The sequence below is a fragment of the Stenella coeruleoalba genome (genome assembly GCF_951394435.1).
Source record: "Stenella coeruleoalba genome assembly, chromosome: 3".
NCBI lineage: Eukaryota > Metazoa > Chordata > Mammalia > Artiodactyla > Delphinidae > Stenella > Stenella coeruleoalba.
This window is the reverse complement of record NC_137148.1, coordinates 64,935,193-64,957,996: the sequence shown is the minus strand read 5'-3', so window position 1 is coordinate 64,957,996 and position 22,804 is coordinate 64,935,193. Positions and strand designations below refer to the sequence as shown.

The window sequence follows — 22,804 nt, the reverse complement described above, 5'->3', positions numbered from 1 at the left end:
CTACTGAGCTCATGTGCCTCAACTAGAGAGGCTGCCTGAATGCCACAAACTACAGAGCCCATGGGCTGTGGAACACTCACACCACAACTACAGAGCTCACGCACTCTGGAACTGGCACGCCACAACTAGAGAGAGAAAATCCACATGCCACAACTAGAGAGAAGCCTGCTCGGGGCAATGTAGAGCCCTCACGCTGCAACAAAAGATCCCGCATGCCTCAACGAAGATCTTGCGTGCCGCAACTAAGAGCCGATGCAGCCAAAAATAAATTAAATAAATAAATAAATAATAAATATTTAAAAAAAGAAAAACCATTAAGTAATACTTCCACTGATGAAATTAGGGTGTTCGGTCTTCAGAAAAGTCAATGTGAAAAGTCAAACAAAACAGCAATTAAAGTTTCAATAAGTCCCCAAATCCCAAGAAACTATTCTAGTACTGTTCCCTCCTGGAGACGTAGAGAACAAATGTATGAATACCACGGGGGAAAAGGGACGGAGGGGTAGGATGAATTGGGAGATTGTGACTGACATACATACACTATTGATACTATGTATAAAATAGATAACTAATGAGAACCTACTGTATAGCACAGGGAACTCTACTCAATGCTCTGTGGTGACCTAAATGGGAAGGAAATCCAAAAAAGAGGGGATATATGTATACATATAGCTGATTCACTTTGCTGTACAGTAAAAATTAACACATCATTATAAAGCAACTACACTCCAATAAAAATTTAAAAAAAATACAATAGCTGCCTGTTCTTAGAATGTTGCAGAATGAAAGATGAATAAACGCTTAGACAAGGAATTCAGGTTGTGGAATCTTTGCTTTTGGGAGTGAGTCCAAAGTCGACATCAAAACTACAGAAACCCTGTAGAAAATATGCATCCTTATCCTAGCCTTCTTTATTGGTTATTAAATGAAAATCTGGTTTCTTTTTGCTCACTTATATATGATCTAATATTACTTAAGAGTATCTACAAATTAAATCTAGAATTGAGCAGGTGAATTAAATGAAAACCTAGAGGGAAATATACCACATTAACAGCTGAATCCCCTTAATCAACTTTCCCCAGACCCAGTCCCTCCCTCTCTCCCAATTTTCCTCACATTTTTCACTCCAAAATATGTGAGGGCTTCTTCTTCCATAGATAGGGCATGTAACATCATGCAGTAACCAGGACCTTGAGAGAACATTCATACATTAGGAAATGGATTTTACTTCCTGCTAAACACCAGCCCTTGGCAAGAGTGCTCAGGGCACTCGATTCAGCTGAGGTTAGTCCCCTGAACCCCTGAATGTGAACTTGGTATGGGCATATGGATCATTTTATCAATAGATATAGACAGACAGATAGACATAAAATAAGGGGCACCTAAGATTTCCAAACCATTACCTGGAAAGGCACCGCTGTCCTTAGACTGGTTTGGAAAACCTCCCATCTTGGCTGAAGAGTTTGGGACGGTTAGGTAGGTCCTGCCAAATTTGTTGTTTGTGGGCCAGAAGAAGATAGGAGGATTTTTCTTCAAGTAACAAGACCAAAGCCAACGTTCACAAGAGAGAGCTGAGGTTTGTGCATCAGGAAGACATCTCTCAAGTACCAAGGTCACAGGACAAAAGAAGGTCGGTACTAGGGTTACACAACAAAGTACTTGAAACCAGGCATGAATGAGACAAGGGTGAAAGCAGACTACACACAAGCAAGGAAGAAGGGGCATCCTGGATGATCTCCCTGAACTACATTGGTGTGTATGCATATTGGCGAGCTTTATCTAAAGTACAGGTTAAGTTGAGTTAGCGAGGGAGACACTATTGGCAGCTGTAGAAACTTAAGATCCTTAGTTTCCAAAGTTAACTGGCTACATTTTCTGATTATAAAGGAGCTCCAGAAAATACCCAGAGGGCCAAAAGTTTGTCTCCTATGAAGAGCCAGGATGGAGAGCTCAGTTTAAATACCCTGATCACCTTCCTTCTGGGCCATATCGTTAGTTGTTAGAATCTGCCTCAGTTTGACAGAATGAACTGTCATATCCAAGGCTGTGGATTCTAAGAACTATTTTTATTCAATGCTCCGCAAAAAATAACTACAACAGATGCAAAGGTAAGCCTGGCCACAATGATCTCAGTTAAGACCAAAAGGATCTTTTTCTGAGCAACCTGCTGGAAATAATATGGACTTATATATTCCTGATTCAACTCTCAAAAGACAGACTTGACATGTTTAAAATTCCCCTTGTCAAGGAACAAAGCACTGTTAGTTGTACAGCTTTAACTTGACAGTCTTTTGAATTATATCTTGGCAATATGTCCTCTAGCTCAGACGTTTTCAAACATTTTAAAGCAGCAGAACACTTTTTGCAAAATAAAACCTTACAAGGAACTGAAAAACAGAAGAAAGTGGATGGGCTTTGACTGAAGTAAGGGGCAGAGCTCCAAAGACCCATCTACCTTACTTGGCCTCTTCCAAATATGTCCCCTCATCCCCCTCACACCCTCACATACACCCTAACATACACATAGAATAGCCCCAAGATACCCCCACTCACACATGGGACTTCCCTGAACCCAGTGTGAAACCCAGGTTAGCTGCCACAATAACTTTAGGAGATGGGAGTGTATGAAATGATAATGATTTGATTAAAGCTTCATCAGTAGAAGAAGGGCCTATTTTGGGAAGATGGTTTCCATATGGTCCACACCTCTAGGGACAGCCACTTCGATCAATGGGGAAAACAACAGCCAAACTTGTGTTAAAGTTATAACCTAAATCTCCTAAATTAAAGTCCACGGGGAAATATCATTCACATATTCAAGAGAACAGCACTTTTGATCACTTAGCCTTTCCTGATGGTGACACTGATGTCAAACATGCCTTTGAAGAAATTCAAATAAAATGTGGAAAATAATTGCAATTTGCTGATTATTTCTACCTAGGAGATGGACTTCTGAGGATTCAAAGTGATCATTTTACAGGACTCTTAATTAAACAGATTGTCTCCTTTAACGGCTGTTTGCAATTAATTTGATTCTATGACCACCTTCAAATCACAGTGGAGGAGGAAGGCTTTCAGAACCTTTAAAGGGGTTACATAAGCAACCCTCTGAGGGTTACAGCATTGACTGTCTGGCTGTCCTGTTGTGGAGTTCCCCACTGGCTGTATATTAATAAGTCTAAGTTTTCAAAACCTGCCTGAACTGCCAGGTGAGGGTGTTCTTGGCTGTTAAAGACTATCTGAATAAGGCTGGGGGTGGGGGTGGGGTGGGGGTGGGGAGAAAGCCTGGCAGAAAGGAGCATATTGATTAGAGGAAGCTACTTAGACATGTATTCCATTTAACTCCTTTAACCAGGAAGTGGTTTATCTCACAGTGTCCATGTATATTACCCTTTTCTCTTCAGTATATAACACAAGTTTTTCTAGTCACGTAAGATACCCTGTACTTCCTCTGGCTCCACCACAATTACTAGTGCAGTGCTGGGGATATTGCAGTGATTTAATGAAACAGTTTCTACTGCACAAAGGGTGCAAAATTTCTGGAGACATTTTGCCCTTAAACTGAAGAACATTTCTTTTATTTTTTAATTTAGTTAGCCTTGTTAGCTATTCAGTATAATTGAACAAACTGTACCTGGATTGTGTTTCCTTACCCTTTAATGCTACTGGAAAATAAGCCTTAATATCTACTTCACTTTCTTACATGTAGCAATTTTTTAAAATATTTATTCCCAGCATTACTATTTTTTTAAATCTATTTATTTTATGTATTTATTTTGGGCTACGTTGGGTCTTCATTGTTGCACGCGGGCTTTCTCTAGTCACGACGAGCGGGGGCTACTCCTCGTTGTGGTGCGCGGGCTTCTCATTGCGGTGGCTTCTCTTGTTGCGGAGCGCAGGCTCTAGGTGCTCAGGCTTCAGTAGTTGTGGCTTGCGGGCTCTAGAGCACAGGCTCAGTAGTTGTGGCACACAGGCTTAGTTGCTCCGCAGCATGTGGGATCTTCCCAGACCGGGGCTCAAACACGAGTCCCCTGCATTGGCGGCAGATTCTTAACCACTGTGCCACCAGGGAAGCCCCCAGCATTACTTTAAAAAAAAATTTTTTTTAATCAATTCTAGATGTATTGTAGGATATGTTAAGACATTTCTGTATCTCTGTGGGAAGCTGTAGGTTTAGCCACAAGCCCAATAACAACGACAGTTTCTAGAGTGCAGGTGCTCATGGCATGGCTCGGAGAGCAGCACTGTGGATGGATTCTCACAGGCCCAGATGGGCTACTTCTGCTCTAACAGCCTTGGGACATCCCTTCCATGATTTGCCAACCACATCACATAAAAAGCAGCATGTTGAAATAGCCATCTAAAGCTGAAGGTCTCTCCTGTGGAAGATTAGCTACCAGAATGTTTTGAATGCTATTTGAATGAGAACTACCAAACTTTTTATCTAGTTAACTAAGTGAATATGACCCGTAAGTACTCTACATCAGCTTCCTCCTCAATAAACTATCAGTTTGAGCCTGTGAGTATATTGTCGTTAGGAAACTTGAAGCTCAACAATTATTCTATTGACCACTGCAGTGCTGTATTTTATCCAAAACACAAATTGTGCCCACTGCTTTTTCTTTTCACAGGATTTAAGGATTAATGATAAATAAGAGCTCACATTCTTAGCACCAATCATGTGTCAAGCATTATGCTAGGCACATCACATGGATTAACTCAAGTAATTCTCACAACAACCCAATGGAGTAGTCCTTATAATAGTCCCCATATAGAAATAATTTCCCATTTTGTGAAAGAGAAAGGTGAAATGTCAAATAATCAGTCCTTGGTCACACTGTTAATAAGTAGAACTTGAATAAGAACCCAAATGTTTCTGAATTCAGAACCAAACTCCCAACCTGTTGAAAAAACTATCCTTAGGTCAAGCCATATAATATTGTATCAGTCAAGATTCAGTTGCAAAAAATGGAATCTCCTCTGTCTAACTGAAGCCCTCACTGGGAGAGCTGAATAAACACATTCTAGATTACTTTCCAGGAACAATTCCCAGCGCCTCCCTGGAGAACTGGAGACCATGGGACATAATGCCTCTTTTCAGATCAGGAATCTGCCATTCCAGAATCATATTCCCAACTCCCATGATCAGAAACTTGCCTCTACTGCGGCCACCTCCGGGGCCATGCTACACCTGCTGCAATTCACACCAGCAAAATGGTCGCCCCATCCATTGCCTCTTGACACACCCAAAGCTAGTGACTGGACACTGGAGCCACACAGACAACCCTCATGACCCACAGTGCTTCCAACAAAGTACAGCCTCCAACACTTCTGCCTTCCAAATCCTGCACGAATGCAACCAATATGATGAACCTAAATCAAATTCAGACCCCTCTTAAAGAGGGAAATGGAGAATGATGTTTTAACTTTCCAATGTCTGCAATACAGGAAAGGAACAAGAGAAGGAGGGTGGAATGGATGTTGAGTTCTAATCCACGACAGCCACTACAAATTCCAAAGATTTGGATGTTCTTCTTTAATAGGGTTGCAAAATTTTGTGTCAAGGAAAAGGTTCTGGAGTTTTCATCAGATTTCAAAGGGGTCCATGCCACAAAAATGGATCAGATCTATATGATAACATCTTGAGAATAAGATAAACATTGCAGGAGGAGCTAAAGCATAGTGGTAATGATGCAGTTCTCAAACTCATGAGTTCATGAACATGAGTTCAAATCCTGGTTCTGTCACTTAATAGACGTTTGACCTTTAGCATGTTATCTGATGTCCTTATGCCTTGATTTCCCCTTCTCTAAAATGCGGAGAATAGAATCAACCTAATATGGGTGTTTGGAAGATTAAGTGAAATAATAAATGTAAAATATTTAGAATACCTGGCACTTGGGAAATGTTCCCTAAGTGTTAGCTATTGGACTGAAAAACCTTTAGACAAGATAAATTCTAATCTTAAAAGGTTATATAATAGAGTTGCATTCATGCCCCACACTTTTCAATTCATTTCCAATTTGATTGAGCTTTTAGAAGTGAGTACTTGATTTCCTGTGATAGCAAACAGAAAGACAAGCACCCGTCTATATGGTGATGACCTGGTTCTACTTAAAGAATACATTAATCTCACAGCCAATTACTGCCAGGGGGAACAGCTCAAGCACAACTGTGCCAAAACCAAATTTGTCAGTTTTAGGAGATGTTCTTCAGGACCCAAATGGATAGTATTTTGAAAGTATTCAAAATGCTAACCCTTTTATTGTTTGGAGGGAGGTGTATTAATAGTAACCTCATCCTGGCTGGCCTGCTCTGATACAATGTTACTATCAAATATTCCACTCCTGTCTTGTTATCTGGGTGAGGTGGATGACTGACAACTCCAGCTTGCAAAAATCTTGCCATCCAAGAGCTTATCTTCCATGCTTAAAGGAGCAGGACTTCCATGCTTCCATGGATTCTGCTCAATCATTTGTGCAAACCTAATAAAGCTTACAAAGAAAAGCCTCAGCCCTGCTGGCAGGTACTCCTACAGGCTTCTCTGGATGGCAGAAACAAGACTATGTCTTGGCAAGAATGCAAAGCAGACCCTTTAATTCTGACCATACATCGACTTCCTCGATGTCTAAAATGTATGTGCCAATCAACTGCGAGAAAAACCTACATTTTGTTCATCAGTAACTTTGGTGTTCGATTGTTTGATACATGTCTCCAATCAGAAGTCTGGTTGACATCAGATTGTAACATGTGAAAGAGAACAATTATGGCCAGTGTCAGCCAGCACTTAGGGAAAGGGTTCTTTAATATACTGCTGGTGGGAGGAGTTAGTACATCTTTTCTGAGATTGACGTGGGAATGCCTAACAAAATCTTTAAAAGTGAATGCTTATTGACTCAGCAATTCAACTTCTAAGAATTTATTCCAAAGAAATAATCTGACAACTGCATAAATTGTATGTACAAAGATGTTCACTTAGGAACTGTTTATAATACAATTGTAAAAGAACTCAAGGTTCACAACATAAAATTGGTTAAAACAATTATGGTATAGCTTTAGAATGGAATTCTAAGCAATGATTAGAAGGAAAATTTAGATGTATTTAAATATTGGCATGAAAAGATAGCTGTTATGTAAATTTCAAAAAAAACAGACGCATAGTATGATCTCATTTGTGTTTGTGTATATTTATATATAATGTATACATATCTGTGAATATATATTATATATATATAATTATATAAAAAATATATATATAATATTTCTAGAAAGCCATACACTGGAAGGTTAACAGTGGTAATTTATAATGCTTGAGATTGAGCAATTTTTATTTTTTCCTTATGCTATTCTGTATTTTATTAAAAATGATCCATGGGCTTCCCTGGTGGCGCAGTGGTTGGGAGTCCGCCTGCCGATGCAGGGGACACAGGTTCGTGTCCCGGTCCGGGAAGATCCCACATGCCGCAGAGCGGCTGGGCCCGTGGGCCGTGGCTGCTGGGCCTGCGCGTCCGGAGCCTGTGCTCCGCAACGGGAGGGGCCACAGCGGTGAGAGGCCCGCGTACCGCAAAAAAAAAAAAAAAAAAAAAAAAATGATCCATATGTATTACGTTTTTAATCAGAAAAAATAAGCTATTAAAAAATTTTATGCTCAAGTGATAGCACTTTTATTTGAAAATAGTCCAAGATATGTACTAAGATTCATATATTCATAATCATACATAATCTCTAAACTTTCTTTGTATCTTGCATCAATATTGGAATAGGCAAACCGATATGCCTTTAGAAGACAGGTGGGCAAAGTAAGTGAAATAGGGTATAAGGCGATAGGAAGGGGAAGTGACCATGATTAACTACATAACCAGTCCAAAGGCTTTCAAATTCAAAAAACTTTCCAGGCACTCAAAATACATCTACAGGCTGAATTTGAATGGCAAGTTGCTAATAAGGACCTTTACAGTGTAAATCTACACACATGCAGAACATTACTATAACTCTCCCACACAATTACAACTGAACATCACTCCCTCTCCATCTTCTAAAGGTGGCTTAAGTAGTATCTATAAAGGAGATTATATTTTTATATTTGTAAAATTATCTTCCTAAAATTTAATATAAGAAAAAGGTTTGTCTCTCTTGATAAACTTTCATAACAGAAGGAAAGCAACATATTTAATTGGCTTTCTCTTTTTTGCTATTTCCCTATTTTGTTCTAGAAAGCTCAGATATGTCCCTTAGTCTAGGTTTTCTGTAAAACTGTCTTTTCCCCTCTATCACTTAGTTCTTACTCACTTGCTTTGATCTTTAGAGTATATGTATTAATCTTACATTTGAGTGTATGTATATACACGACTTTAAATATTTTTGAAATTCAGATTGGACAGAGGGAAGTAGAAATTAGTTAATGTACTGAAAAATAACATCAGCATGCAATAAAATAATTGTAATGACTTGCAAACACACTTTATATACTTTGGTAGTATCTCTATTTATTTGCCAAATTTTAAACTTTGAAATATAGACTGCAAATGTAATATGGGGAATTTAACAGCTGACATGGAAAAGAACCAGGTAAACAACAGGTGAAAAGAAAAGGCAAAAGGGATAGGAAACAGAATTTTCTTTAAAGGTGGAATATTGTATTACAGAATATGAATGTTCAGCAACCACTGTGCCAAAAATAAGATAAAACAAATAGCATCTTTCTTAGGAAGCTTATACCCTTACAGATATATGGATAAGCCTGTCTGCAGAGTCCATCTTCCATCCCCTCTGGGTCCTGTGCCTGCCTTTCCACTCCCCCAGGCTTGTCTACCTGCTTCTAGCTGCTGCTTTACAGCCCACCCATCAATAACCTCTTTCTCAAAAACTAGAAATGAGAATATAAATATTCCTCAAACTTGAAGTTTTGGAACTAAGATGTTTATTAAAAATTAAAAATTGATGGGAGGTAATTATCAAAATGAAATGTGTTAAGATGAGTAATATTAAAATTAATTATTAAATATTTTAAATGGTATTTTATTTTCACATTTATAAGCTGCTCCCTTTTTTTTATTCTTAGTTATCTATTTTATACATATTAGTGTATATATGTCAATCCCAATCTCCCAATTCATCCCACCACCACCAACCCCCTTCCCTGCTTTCCCTCCTTGGTGTCCACACATTTGTTCTCTAGATCTATGTCTCTATTTCTTAAACTGCTCCTTTTTTAGGAATAAAAGTTCTAAGGATCAATGAAATGCTGGAAAATTCTTTAAAGAAAGCCCTCATATAAATTCAAGTCATATGCTGAGTCAAAAGTGCAACTTTGATGGCAAAAAGCTAAGCAATAGTCTTCTCAACCAGATATACATAAAACAAAAAACATTAACTAACCAGTCTCTTGTTTTTATTGTCTACTGAAATAAATTTCAATTTAAAGAAATAAGACCCAAATATAAATGAATAAGCTGGCTATTATAAGAAATACATTCCTTGTTTAACTATGTATCTTGAACTCTGATTGAAATGGAATAAAATAAAACATTCTAGAAATTAACTTAGTAATCAAAAGCTGGATGAGAAAGTAATATTATATCAATGCCTAAATAGCATTTAGTATGAAGTTAAGATTTTCTAAAACACTCCAGGGTGTAAAGTCAAAAAAATTTTGAGAAAAATTAATTATTTATTCAAAGATAATGAGAAAGAACTTTCATGTACCCCTTAGTATAAGGAAAGTCTGAGGAACAAATAAAACTTACAAAAATGTGTTTTTTACCCCCAAACAAGAAAAGCACAATAGATTGTGAGTGACAGAGGATATTTCTGAATTGATTTTAAAAAAATGAATATGGAGAGTGAAGTACTCTGATGATGTATGGAATCCACAGCATCAACATTCAATAAACATTAAAAGTCATAATGCATGTGCAGATTGACAATCTAAAAATAATTACCAACAAAGGAAAATAGCACTGTCATCATTACCCCAGGATACCAAACAAAGTGACACACAACGAAGCATTCACTCTCCTAAAACAGGGAAGTGTGGTAGAATTACTGAGTACTGTTAAAACATTGGAGGGTTTCTACAAAAAGTCTGCAAGACAGATATAATTACTACAGGATTATAAACCTACCCACTAAGGTGACGAATTAATGTCCAGAATAAATACCTAGAAACTCAGAATCAACAAATTAGTAGCAAATTACAGAGAAAACAATCACATGATGTCTGCAGTCCCATTTAAATAAAACTCTACCGTGAAAGAGCCAGCAGTGGAGCTGGCAGTGATTCTGAAGCAGCAGCAGCAATCCATAGAGGCTTCTTAATTTTCTTGTCATTTAAGAATTAAGCCACTTCCAGTTCACACTGATCCTACCAGGTGCACTAAATTGATGTCATTATGAGCCACCAGGAAATACCCACCGAGACTTACACCAACACTGAGAAGTTTTGTTAAACAGCTGGGTGTTTTAATTGATTTGTATTATTTAAAATAGGAACAGTTAAAAGTCAGTTATCGGATGTTGTGTAAAAGAGATGCCTAGAGACTCTAGGGAGACTGAGTTCAGAAGAAAGCCAATCACTGGAACTTCACTTGAGCACTTAAGATTATTACTAGAGGAAGCACAATTAAATCATCAGTTTATCAGCCATCATTATAAATCACCAGGCAACATATCAAGCTTCATTATTTAAGAATCCTTAACCAGTGACTTCCTGCATCACTGAGAGTCAAAAGCAATCTATCTACCAAAGGGTACCTAAGGAGTTTTAGATTTTTTATTGTGTGTGTGTGTGTCTGTGTGTGTGTGTGTGTGTATGTGTGTGTGTTTGGTTTTTTACCCTGAGAGATTTATCATGGAAATATGAAAACTCACTGAAATTAATTCTCATACCTTTGCATGTTTTAGACATGCTAAAATCTTCACAATGAAATTAGTGCTATTTGGGGCATGCAGAATGTGTATTCAAGGCTCCTCCTGGTCCAGTTCTCTCACAGCACTTGTGTGGGATCACATGGAAAAATAATCATTGAGTTTCTTTCCACTTCTATCCACCCAAACCCATTCATTTACCTGCACTTGGACAGCCTTCCCCAGACATGTAAAATCAGAAAACAAGGTACCTCAAAAGTCTTAGTTTTCCAAATCTAAAGCACACAGTTCAGGTGTTAGAAAGAATATATTTGAAAGGAGATGACACAGGTTGAGTTTTGTATACAACCCTCTCTTACTCTTCCTACCAACTCTATGTAGATGCTGCCATTAATTTTAATGGAAAAATAAGACACGGAGAGTTTTTTTAATTTGCCCAAGGTCATACAGCTAGTAAGTGGTAGTGCCCAAAGTTAAATCCACTCTGTCTGGTGCAGCACCTAGATAAGGACTCTGGAAGGGGACAAGCCTCCTTGGAGAATGCCCAAGCCTGGGCATCAACTTGTCATATCAAAAAGCAAGAAGCCGGGCTTCCCTGGTGGCGCGGTGGTTGAGAGTCCGCCTGCCGATGCAGGAGACACGGGTTCATGCCCCGGTCCGGGAGGATCCCACATGCCGCGGAGCGGCTGGGCCCGTGAGCCATGGCCGCTGAGCCTGTGCGTCCGGAGCCTGTGCTCCGCAATGGGAGAGGCCACAACAGTGAGAGGCCCGCGTACCGCCAAAAAAAAAAAAAAAAGCAAAAAGCCATCAAAGCTACTTGAGTTGTATCAAAATAACTCAGGAGCCAACTTAGACACTTACATTGGCCATGGAAATTCCCTGGCAGTCCAGTGGTTAGGACTCAGCACTTTCACTGCTGTGGGCCTGGGTTCGATCACTGGTTGGGGAACTAAGATTCCACGAGCCACACAGCCCAGCCCAAAAAAAGAGAGAGACTTACACTGGCCAAAGATGAGACAAACCAAGCATCAATAAAGGTAATCACTACAATGAATTGAAATACATAAAACATTTATATCCATGACTCCATAAAAAAAACTTTCTTGGTCACCTTTGGAGGATGCTAGAGAACCAACTCATTATCTTGAAAGCTAGAACATAAAGAGAAAGAATCAAGCATTTATCCTGCTTTTTCTATACAAAGCACACCTCAAGTAACTAAGCTGGTTAGGGAAACTCTGTCATTACAGAAGTAGTCCAGCTAATAAATAACGAATGATAGAATTAGAACATTACCATTTTGCAACCCCTCTAATGAATTAATGGGTCTAGGCAATAATCATCAATGGCTGCTAACATCACAAAAAAAGAGCAAAAACCAAATATTATGTGCCTCCTTATAAAAGTACTCAGAATCACCAAGGAAGTATTCTTGCCCTAAAATACTAAACCTGAATCTGATCAAGCTTCCAGATCTAACTAGGAGTGTATATAAAAAATAGGGAGGAACATAGTAAACACACCACAGAGATACAATAAAAAAAAATCCAGACTGCAAATACTACAGGACAAACAATCTTTTTTCTTTAACAAAACCTACAAGAAAAAAAGAAAGGAATGAGAATTTTAGTTTCAAAAGTCTTGAGATGTTAACCATGTTAATGTATAAACCTTATTTGGATCCTGATTCAAAGAAACTACTTAAAAAAAGAAGAGGAAGGAAGGGAGGGAGGAAAGGAGAGAGGAAAGAAGGAAAGAAGAAAGAAGGAAGGAAGGAAGGAGGGAGGGAGGGAGGAAGGAAGGGAGGAAAGAGGAAACAATTGGGGAAATTCAAACATTTGCTTATTTAATGATATTAAGAAATTATTAACAACTTTAGTTGTGATAACAGAATTGTGGTTATGTTTTTTAAGAATCCTTACCTTTTTAAAATAAACTTTTTTTATTTTGAGATAAATGTGGATTCACACACAGCTGTAACAAATGATACAAAGAGATCACTCATACCCTTCACTCAGTGCCCCCAGCGGTAACATCTTGCAAAACTATAGTATATTATCACAACCAAGACACTGACATTGATACAGTCGGATACAGAACATTTCCACTGTCACAAGCTTCCCTTGTTGCCTTTTATAACAACACCCACTTTCCTCCTACTCACAACCTCTGAAAACTGCAATCTATTCTCCAATCTATAATCTCCTCATTTCAAAAATGTTAGCTAAATGGAATCATATACTAGACAAACGTTGGGGATTGACTTTTTGCACTCAATAATTCTCTGGAGATTCATCCAGGTTGTTAAGCGTATCAATAGTTGGTTCGTTTGTATTGCTGAGTAGTATCGTGCTAAGGAAGTACCACCGTTTGTTTAACCATGCTCCTAAAGGACTTCAGAGTTGTTTCCATTTGGGCTATTATGAATAAAGCTGCTTTAAACATCTCTGTAGAGCACTTATCTTTTATTCACTTTTATTTTTTATTGGAGTATAATTGCTTTACAATGTTGTGTTAGATTCTGCTGTACAGCAAAGTGAATCAGCTCTATGTATACCTACATCCCCTCCCTCTTGGACCTCCCTCCCACCCACCCCACCCCTAGTGCCACCCATCTAGGTCATCACAGAGCACGGAGCTGAGCTCCCTGTGCTATACAGCAGGTTCCCACTAGCTATCTATTTTACACATGGAAGTATATATATGTCAATCGTAATCTCCCAATTTGTCCCACCCTCCCCTTCCACCTCTGTGTCCATATGTCCATTCTCTACGTCTGTGTCTCTATTCCTGCCCTGGAAATAGGTTCATCTGTACCATTTTCCTATATTCCACATATATGCGTTATTATACGATATTATACGTTTTTCTCTTTCTGACTTACTTCACTCTGTATGACAGACTCTAGGTCCATCCACATCTCTACAAATGACCCAATTTCATTCCTTTTTATGGCTGAGTAATATTCCATTGTATATATATACCACATATTCTTTATCCATTCACCTGTCATTGGACATTTAGGTTGCTTCCATGTCCTGGCTACTGTAAATAGTGCTGTAATGAACATTGGGGTACATGACTCTTTTTGAATTATGGTATTCTCAGGGTATACGCCCAGTAGTGGGATTGCTGGGTCATATGGTAGTTCTGTTTTTAGTTTTTTAAGGATCCTCCATACTGTTCTCCATAGTGGCTGTATCAATTCACATTTCCACCAAGAGTGCAAGAGGTTTCCCTTCTCTCCACATCCTCTCCAGCATTTATTGTTTGTAGATTTTTTGATGATGGCCATTATGACCAGTGTGAGGTGATACCTCATTATAGTTTTGACTTGCATTTCTCTAATAATTAGTGATGCTGAGCATCTTTTCATGTGCCTCTTGGCCATCTGTAAGTCTTCTTTGGAGAAATGTCTGTTTAGGTTTTCCACCCATTTTTTTTGATTGCGTTGTTTGTTTTTTTGATATTGAGCCCTTATCTTTTAAAGATACATACTTAAATACTTATGGATGAGAATGGATGAGATAATATGATGTCTAGGATTTGCTACCAAAAAATTCCAGATTGGGTGAGATACCAAAATAATAAGATTGGTCATTAGTTTGCAAGTACACTATACTATTACCTCTACTTTTGTATTATGTTTGTAATTTTCCATATAAAGTTAAAAAAAGGAGACGGTAAGAAAAAATTACTTATCTGATACACTTATCTGAAGATATGTGTATTTACACATATCTTTGAGTAAAATTGAAAGTATGATTTCTTATCCTCTAATTTTAACTCATGCCAAGATTACAGGAGTTCTTTACCTAAAACATAGAGCCCACACCTTCCAGTGATTATTATTGTAACATTCACTGTACCAAATTTAGGCAGATCGAACCTAGGCATCTGTTCACTTTCTCCTTCTGGAAGTTCTTTATTAGGCTGCAGGGCTGAGATAATAGGTAGTCCGTAATGTTGGACAAAAGCAGGTAAGTAATCACCATAGTCAAATGTATGAGATTCATGAGTGGCTTGTCTTCAAAACAGAGAGTTCATATCTGACATGAATAGGTCCTTATCATCAAGACAAATGCTGAGAGAACAGAAGTGTGATTATTAAAGATGAAGAGCAATAAACTATATGAGCACAGTCAAGCCTGAAAATGAAGTGAAACGCATGTTATATTATGCAAAGGCTACTTTTGTTTTTAAGCCACTCTGGAGGACAGGATATTATTATCATGTTCAGTCTGCAACCTAATGGTTCTTTAAAATAATCCTGCAAAATGGTGTCTACTATTTGATGCTACCAATATTCTATCAGCTCATTCTTCCCCAGTGCTGTATCACACCCTCCCCTTCACAGCACTGAGGACACCCTATTTTTTCTCCACATGGAGCCTTACAAAATCGAGGACACACTCTCTCAAAGATCTCAAGCAAAGAACAGCACATAAATAGCAACCCATTAACTAAACTGGGATTAAAAGCTAAGACCTCCAAAGTAAATATTCATAATGACTTTCAAATACCAAGTTAGTACAATGACAACAAATGAGTTTCCCTTGCTAGGTCTTCAATGCCTGGACATACACTGTGATGAGCAGTTCTAAAGCTTAAACAAAGTGTGTTATCAAAAGTGGGGATACAAGATCAATCCCAATAAGACAAATCCCAAAGGAACATCTAAATGTTATAGTTATGTTGTACTTTGGTTATATCAAATATCCCTCCCAATAAGTGGGCCTCATACTTGGTATTGAGATCGTAATGCTTATTGTGATAGGATTTGATCATTACTACCATGTTTTGACAAGTAGGAAAAAGATGATCTGCTAACAGGCTGTCTGTATGATGCTTAAATGCCTGGAAACTAAAAGATACTAGTCAATTTCATTAAAAACTATCAACATACAGATTTGTTCATGTGGTTGGTTTAGCAACTTAGGAATTCCATCAATGGAATGAAATCTATTGGCAACATCATATTAGGTAACTAAGAAAATATGGTTGACCTCAAAATCTTGTTCATATGTCACAAACCGGAACGGAGACATGTGGAATTAAAACCCAAATGACATAGACCACGTGGAATTGTTCTATAGCACAATTAATAATAGCGATGCTAGTGACAGAAAAAAGAAGAAAATAAGATTCGGGCTCAGGTGCACAATGTTAAACGTGATTGAGAAGGAGCAGAGAAAAAAGGCCCTGAAGTTAAATACATATATATTTTTGGATGCTCCCTTCCTCTATCCTTTGCCGTCTTCCTTGACTCTCACAACCAAAGATTTTCTGGGTCCTGTGGATTCTGACTCTACATTTTTGGACAGTTTGTGGTCACTTACAAGACACTGGAAGTTGAAACGCTTAGCATTTACCTTGACATACTTAAAGGTTAATCTAAAACACTATGCATAAAATAAAATGCTCTTGCCAAAAATCTTTATGATGGATTTGCTTATATATCTCATTATATTATCCTTCTTCATAGCAACCACTGATTCCTGGTCTACAGAAATGGCATTTCAGAGGGGGCCATTTTTGTAAGCAGAAGTAGTTTCCGAGAAAAGGAACATATGAAAGAACGAGGGGGATATATAAAGATAGAACAAAGGCAACAGGGAAAGCATGAAACCTGGAAAGAATTCCAAGAACAAACTGCACAAAATGGGCTTGGGGAAGTGAATAGCCATGATTGGCAGGAGCTGAAACTGTGTAGCATGCAGGCGTAGGAGAAAAGCTTGAAAGGGCTGGTGGGACCCAGGGAATGGCAGCCACTGGAACGCCAGCAAGGCATTTAGACCACATACCATAGCCCCTTGGACAGCTATTGCAAGTTTGCACATGGGTAAGATAAGAGCAGCATTGTTAGGAAAAATTGACTAGAAGGAAGGAGCAGGGAGGAAAGGAGCAGAAGACCAAAGTAGGAGGTTTTACTAATTGTTCCAGATGAGGCAACAGGGCTTGAACTAGGAAGGTGACAGTAGGAAGAGAAAGAAAAGGATTAATTTGAGGGGCAGTGTGATTCATATACTTAAAAACTAGTTTTGTCCTCAATTAAAACCTAGAAAATGGTCATTTGCAGTCATTGCCAAAGAACTACTTATGAGATGCTAAGGATTCTTAAGTTGATTGGGAGGTAAACTGTCATTATTGTGATCAAACACGTAAGAGGGCATAAAAATTCTAATGGCTGAGGGCTTCCCTGGTGGCGCAGTGGTTGAGAGTCTGTCTGCCGATGCAGGGGACATGGGTTCATGCCATGGTCCGGGAGGATCCCACACGCCGCGCAGCGGCTGGGCCCGTGAGCCATGGCCACTGAGCCTGCGCGTCCGGAGCCTGTGCTCCACAATGGGAGAGGACACAACAGTGAGAGGCCCACGTACCGAAAAAAAAAAAAAAAAAAAATTCTATTGGTGGCTGATAAAGTTATTATTATTATTTTTTTCTTTTGCTGTACGCAGGCCTCTCACTGTTGTGGCCTCTCCCGGTGCGGAGCACAGGCTCCGGACGCGCAGGCTCAGCGGCCATGGCTCACAGGCCCAGCCGCTCCGCGGCATGTGGGATCTTCCCAGACCGGGGCACGAACCCGTGTTCCCTGCATCGGCAGGCGGACTCTCAACCACTGCGCCACCACGGAAGCCCGATAAAGTTATTTTTAAAGGAAGCTTTGATTAAACTTAACAGAGGCTGGGAAAAAAATAAGATTTTTGATATAAGTAAAAATTATTTTTAAAGAGAACATGATTGGTTGAAAGGTGATGAGTATTTTTAAATTTCTAAAATAATTAACTACTGATTTTAGCAGGGCAGTAATAATGACTTATATGATTGACAAATCTATTTTTCTTTACTTTTGCAAATCTATTTTTTTTTTTTTTTTTTTTTGCAGTACGCAGGCCTCTAACTGCTGTGGCCTCTCCCATTGCGGAGCACAGGCTCCGGACGCGCAGGCCCAGTGGCCATGGCTCACGAGCCCAGCCGCTCCGCGGCATGTGGGATCCTCCCTGACCGGGGCACGAACCCGCATCCCCTACATCGGCAGGTGGACTCTCAACCACTGCGCCACCAGGGAAGCCCGCAAATCTATTTTTTGTATCTACTTTTTAGATCTATTTTCTCAACTTTTTCAGATCACTATTGCAAATTTATTATTAATCAAAAGTTAATTGTTTTGCAAATGCACTTATTAGTAAAATTCTGAAGCATTATAGGTGACACAAGCTAAATCATCTATTTCTTGGTGTATATGCCAACTTTGTTTCTATTCTCATTTACTTAATACATTTTTATTGAATACCTACTGTATGATAAATACTGTGCTGGTGCTGGGTATACAGTGAAGAGTGAAAAAAAAAACCAGGGTCTGCCCACATGGGAGTACACAGTATAATGGAAAAGACAGACATTAAATTTTTTTCAAAAAATCCAAATCGATAATTTAAACCTGTAAGATGCACTATGAAGGAAAATTACAGGGTGCTATGAGGGCTTATAACAGATAGGCTAAACCAAGCCTGGATCTGGGAAGATGTATTAAAGGAAACTGTCTTTGAACTGAAATCTGTAAGGAAGTAGAGGAGTGAAACAGGAAAAAAAAAAGTAGGAGAGAGAACTAGAAGAAAAGACGAGCAGAGGGAAAGAATCACATGTAATACAATGAAAATACTCTCTAACCTGTTGGGTAATAGTGTCCCACGGTCCATGCAGCAGCCGAGTCTTATAGCACTCATGAACTCCTTCCCATATGTCCTTCAGAGCTAAAGGGCTTCCATCTGTGAAAGTGCATGGTAAAGACTGCCAGTTAGTAATCCATTTGACACAATGGTGCTTGATGTCTGTCTAAAACTACTGAAAGAATATTATGATTTTAAAAAAATCTTTACTAGTACACACACTATTTATATACCAAAAGAGTGCTATATGAATTACTATTTTCTTCCTGAGGGAAATGTAAACATTCAATCTTGTCCCCTTTGTAACCATCTAACAGTTAAATTATCTGCTCATTTATTGCCTCTAGGAATTTTTACAAAATAAATAAGATCCAAACGTGTTTTAGAGAACTGATAAATAGAAGCATCGGCAAAGGACCAGGTAGATTCAGATATTCACAAGGGTGTACTATAGATACCTCTGAAGTCTTAATACTTCCTCTAATCCTTAAATCAGAGACCATACACATGCATCTTTCACCATTTTGTTGGCTGAATATCTGTAATGTTCAAATAACTCTGTTGGGTACCATGGGGAATAGAGAGGAGGAAAGCACACAGTTTCTCCTAGTAAGGAGTATTTCCTTACTAGGGAAATTATGACAAGCATATCAGTAAATATTGATACTAAAATCCTAGGTAGAATGGTCAATGCCAGAGGAAAGCTGCAGTTCTCTGAGAGTCCAGAGGAGGGAGACATTAACACCCACTGTTTGTGGCAGGTGGAGAAGGGATCTTAGGGGTGGAGGGACTTGAGAAGGACTTGGCATGAAGAGATCAGTAAGAGCTTTAGTGAACAATAAACCTCCTTTTCTTTGAGCAACTTCGATTATTCACCTATATTCGTAATCACCCAAATAATGTATTTTACGTAGAATACTATGACACAAGGTAAGTAAAGTGGAGAAATAGACATCTAGGTTCAGAAAAGAAAGCAGAAAGAGGGAATTACCTAAGGACTTTAAAACCACACACTGTTGAAAAGAAGGTGGTCTTAAATTAGAATTTAGTGCTACTTGGCCCATTTAGAGCTAACCAAGTCCTCAAGACCTATGGGTGTGCTCTTTTCTTTAGGTAAGTAGGCAACGTCATTTAAAAAAGACTCATCAGCATATTAGATCCAAAGAAGTATTTGGTCATCAGGTACAACAAAACTTGGAGAAATAATCTACTCAAAAGCCCCCCAAACCAAAAGGTATTGCATTCAGACTTATGGAGTACAAGTAAAGATGTGGGGTGTAGGAGAAGAGCACGAAATTTGAAGTCCGGGCTGAGTGTGAATCCTAGTATTGGCACTTATCCTGTACGTGACTGCAAGGTATTTTGCTTCTTTTTTTTTTTTTAATTGAAATATAGTTGATTTACTATTTTGCTTTTAACTTTACCTGAAAAAATGAGGATAATAATCCTTTTCAAATCGTGTTCCTGGGACTCCCCTGGTGGTCCAGGGGTTAAGAATCTGCCTTCCAATGCAAGGGACGCGGGTTCGATCCCTCATCAGGAAACTAAGATCCCACATGCCGCAGGGCAACTATGCCCACGTGCCGCAACTAAGAGAGACCGACGCAGCCAAAAAAAAAAAAAATCCTGCTCTTGTGAACAGTTTATATCAGTGAACACACCAGGACTGTGTCACGTACATAACAAGAGTTCAATATATATTAGGTATCTCCTCCTAGCCCCCATTGCACCATTCCAGTAATTCTCATACCTTAAAGCTAAAAGGTTCATTTATAGACCATTATTTCTTAGAATTTTCTCACGTTGCTATACCACGCACATTGTGTTTGATACAGTAATATACTAATACCATAGGCAGGGCATTTCTCATGTTTGACCTGAAAAGTTGAACTTTTCTCAACCTTTATTTTCAATAAATAGCAATAGAATATTTTGATACATTTTCAATAAGTATCTTCATCTTGGCATTTATCTGGTGGCAGGAAACCATTATCTTGTGATAAATTGTTTTATTCCATTGACATTTCCATGTCTGTAAAATGAACAAGATTTATTCATCCAATTAACATTTGAATGTCATGTTTAGCTACAAGTTTAAAACAAGCTGCCTTCAATATCTGTGTTATATTATTTTCTGAACACATTTACAGAATAGGGCCAAACTTTAATCTCAAGCACTACACATCTTCAAAATATGCACATACACGTACGTGTGTGTGTGTGTGTGTGTGTGTGTGTGTGTGTGTGTGTGTGTGTGTGTATTGATGTTGGAAGAGGGGAATAGCATCTTAGGGACGTCAGTGTCAAATAGCAAACCAAATAATCAAATTATTAAAAGGTGACATGCTTTTAAAATAATTTTCAGGTGTCAAAGTTAAAAGAAATCAAGTTGTAGGATAATAAAATATTATAGCTGGTACAATTACTAATTTTATAGATAAGGCAACCAAGGTCTTGGGAAATATACATCTGCCAAAATCATGGCACCAGCTCATGACTGCACTGGAGCTGGAATCTCAGGACTCACAGTTCAGTGCTCCTCCTGCTATTCCGTGCTGCCTCTGAGGGTGAAGACTGCATCTGTCCTTTCACCACAGCAGCCCTGCTGTGCAGTTCTAAGCCTCACTCACACACTGTAAATGCTTTATATATATTTACTGAATAAATGATAAGTGAAAGGATGCTTTCCTTAACTTTATTTCCTCTAAGACAGGGAAAGGCTTTGCATACCTAGAGAAGAAAGCTGGGTTTAAAATCTGGTAATCAGTAATGATCTCAATTTTATTCCTTAAAATATTTCAGCTAAAGATCTAAGGATGGAGTAAATGGTTTGGCTATTACCACTGTCAAAACCCTGCACACCCTGCTGGAAACATTCATACAAAATGCAATAATCAGCAGCCTAGCAACAATGTGGAGAGACCCAAAACAAATGTTATAGGATATTTTCATCAGATTTGACGCTAGAATTAAGGGTATGTGTCATAAGTTTTCAGGCAACACGTAATTTAGAGAAAAAAATTTAACACCTTAAATATAAGAATTAAAAAATGACCTGGTTAGCTCAGAATAAGAGACAATCACAAGGAATAAAAAATAAGTTCAAAACATAGAAAGATGCATGATACTCTTTTATGTATGTCTATAAGAGTGCTACCTGCTTGCTACAAAGAGAAGAGTGTTTTTTAAGTGAATGGATGGATTTAAGTGAATGGATTCTCTAATGTGTTTAGAAAACTGTTTAAAAACACACATATTAATGATGATCAAATGAGTGCTTGCACAAGTTACTTTGACAAGAGTGTCAGTCTCTCCAGTTTCTGCCAACCATTTACACTACGGAAGATCTGGGTAATATAGCTTTGTCTCTCACATACAGATATGACAATAATGATTTAATGAAGTATGATGTGGATTCTTTTCCCTAAGCCCTCATCACCGGTTTGCCTAGTCATAGCTCACACCTTCAAGAGCAAAAACATACAAAAGTTAGTTCTGTGATCTTGTATTCAAAGACAAAAAATGCTGACCTGATCAGCAATATCTTCAAAACCATGACATATTCAATTGACATGCAAAATATATTCAAATATGACTGTATTACAAAAGCAAAATGGAGGCTTCACATATCCCACTGAAATCACTGAAATGAGATAGTCAAATATATTTTTTATATCACATCATAAAACCTTAAATATGGCAGAAACATGAAGAATTTTGTGATTTTGAATCTATCTATCTATTTATGAAAACTGAAGACCCAAAACTTAAAATTAAAATGTGGATATACACTATTGATACTATGTATAAAATACATAAAATACAACTGATGGGAACATACAGTAAAGCACAGGAACTCTGCTTAATGCACTGTGGTGTCCTAAACGGGAGGGAAATCCACAGGGCAGGGTATATATGCATATGTATGGCTGATTCATTTTGCTGTGCAGTAGGAGCTAACACAACATTGTAAAGCAACTATACTCCAATAAAAATTAATAAAAATTAAATTAAAATGTGGACATAAACAAATACTTGGTTAAACTCATGAAACATTATTTTGTGCCTTCATGTTCAGCTGAAGTTATCTTCAATCAAGAACTTTAAGCCCTGTTTATAGGGTCTATTTTTTCCGTCTGGCCTCAGTCAGAGGAGACATAAGCATACTCAATCAACAACTCCCTAGTTTCAGACCTAAGATATTCGATAGCACCAATTTCAACATGCTTAGAAATCTCATTAATCACACTGAAGCTGAGAAGCTCAGT

The 22,804-nt window shown here is 38.3% G+C and overlaps 1 protein-coding gene across 5 annotated transcripts in view; it reads right to left on the bottom strand.

The window, feature by feature from the left end:
• The window catches only part of ATG10 (autophagy related 10), a 222,941-nt gene that overhangs the window by 58,894 nt on the left and 141,243 nt on the right, over positions 1 to 22,804 (bottom strand). For all 5 annotated transcript variants that reach the window (XR_013827657.1, XR_013827658.1, XM_079917357.1 and 2 more), the window contains one exon: positions 18,538 to 18,635. Coding sequence is in view for 3 of the 5 variants with exons in the window: in XM_079917357.1 (XP_079773483.1) it covers positions 18,538 to 18,635 (98 nt within the window). In the remaining 2 variants the exon portion in view is untranslated. The remainder of the gene's footprint in view (positions 1 to 18,537; positions 18,636 to 22,804) is intronic.